Source organism: Dipodomys ordii, unplaced genomic scaffold, assembly GCF_000151885.1.
Source record: "Dipodomys ordii isolate 6190 unplaced genomic scaffold, Dord_2.0 Scaffold135, whole genome shotgun sequence".
NCBI lineage: Eukaryota > Metazoa > Chordata > Mammalia > Rodentia > Heteromyidae > Dipodomys > Dipodomys ordii.
Window position 1 is genome coordinate 3,456,416 of NW_012267351.1, and position 1,276 is coordinate 3,457,691.

At 66.2% G+C, this 1,276-nt stretch overlaps 1 protein-coding gene across 1 annotated transcript in view; it reads right to left on the bottom strand.

The window, feature by feature from the left end:
• Window positions 1-655, bottom strand: part of Sec24a (SEC24 family member A) — a 56,218-nt gene extending 55,563 nt beyond the window's left edge. Inside the window, exon 1 of the mRNA XM_013030895.1 lies at window positions 277-655. Coding sequence (XP_012886349.1) covers window positions 277-373 — 97 coding nt within the window. The 5' untranslated portion in view covers window positions 374-655. The remainder of the gene's footprint in view (window positions 1-276) is intronic.
• Between the last annotated feature and the right edge of the window lie 621 nt (window positions 656-1,276).

Below are 1,276 nucleotides of genomic sequence, written 5' to 3' on the forward strand. Positions count from 1 at the left end.
GGGGGGGGGGAGAAGGTTCAGATTTTTAGGATCCTCGCCTACCAGTGATCCTGGGAATCTACCAAACCGACCCATGTTTTATGCCCTAGTCCCGGGCAGTTGCATACAGCAGGTGCTCATTAACTGCACGCTGGATGGATCCTTTAATATAAGACACTAACCCGAGCCGGGGGTCTCGGGGGCTCGGAGTACCGGGCCCCACCGGGCCCTGGCCTGGCTGGGAAGTCACCCAGGCCCAGGCGGCTCCCCTGATCCTCGGCCCCGCGCAGCACTCACCGTTGGCGTAGGGAGACCCCGAGGCCGAGGGGGCCCCATTCTGGGCCTGCAGGCCGGTTGGAGGGCCTCCGGAGACCGGTACCCCCGGGTGGGACATGACGACGGGGGGGGGGGTCACCTGGGTGAGAAGCGGGACTGGTCGGGGTCGACCAAGGCGCCCGGCGGAGGGCTGAAAGACGCGGCGGAAAAACCGAGGAGTCCGGGGCGGCACGGGGAGGGAATGGCGCTGAAGACTTTAAGACGGCAGACGAGGGCGGCGCATCAAGCCCGAAGCATGGCGCCCCGCTCTCCCCCACCAGCCCGTCCCCGCCGGCCACCGCCTGGCCTGGGAGCTGAGGTTAGAAAGTCGAGCTGGTGGGGCCGCGAACGCCAGGCTGGGGAGGCGGCAGCCAAAGCCGGGAGAGGAGGGGGGGGAAGGCCCTGACCGGAAGTGCCTGTCAGCCGTCCGCCGCGCAGGCGCAGACGGGACACGTGGCACTTCCGGCTCCGGCTTCCCACTCTCCTCGGTGTTCTTGTCTCTTGGCGGGGCTGACCCCCGAGGCCACCTGACGAGTCCCGACGTCCCGGGCCCCCGAGGACAGTGCACGGACTCCGCCCGCCACGTCACTGATTCCCATCTCTGGCCGGAAGTGGCGTGTGTCACCCCGACGGAAATCCCCGCCGGCCTGGGTGTCACCTGGCGGGCGGAGAGGGGCGGGGTGGGGGGGGGGTGCGGGGAGAGCCGTGCGGACAGACGGACCCGACCGGTCCTCTTCCCGGTCTGCGAGGATCACCTGTCGTCCTGAGTGGAGATGATGCGGCTGACAGGGTGGGGGTGTAACGTGGCCTCGCACGGATTCATTGCACATTTCATCCTCCTATTCCAGCTGCCAGTTGTAAGGAAATTTTTAAACATGTTTACCCCAAGTTCGAGCCGCAGACTTGCAATCCTAGCTACTCTGGAGCCTGAGACCTGGCCTGAAGCCAGCCGAAGACCTCTGTGAGACTCTCAGCTCCAGTT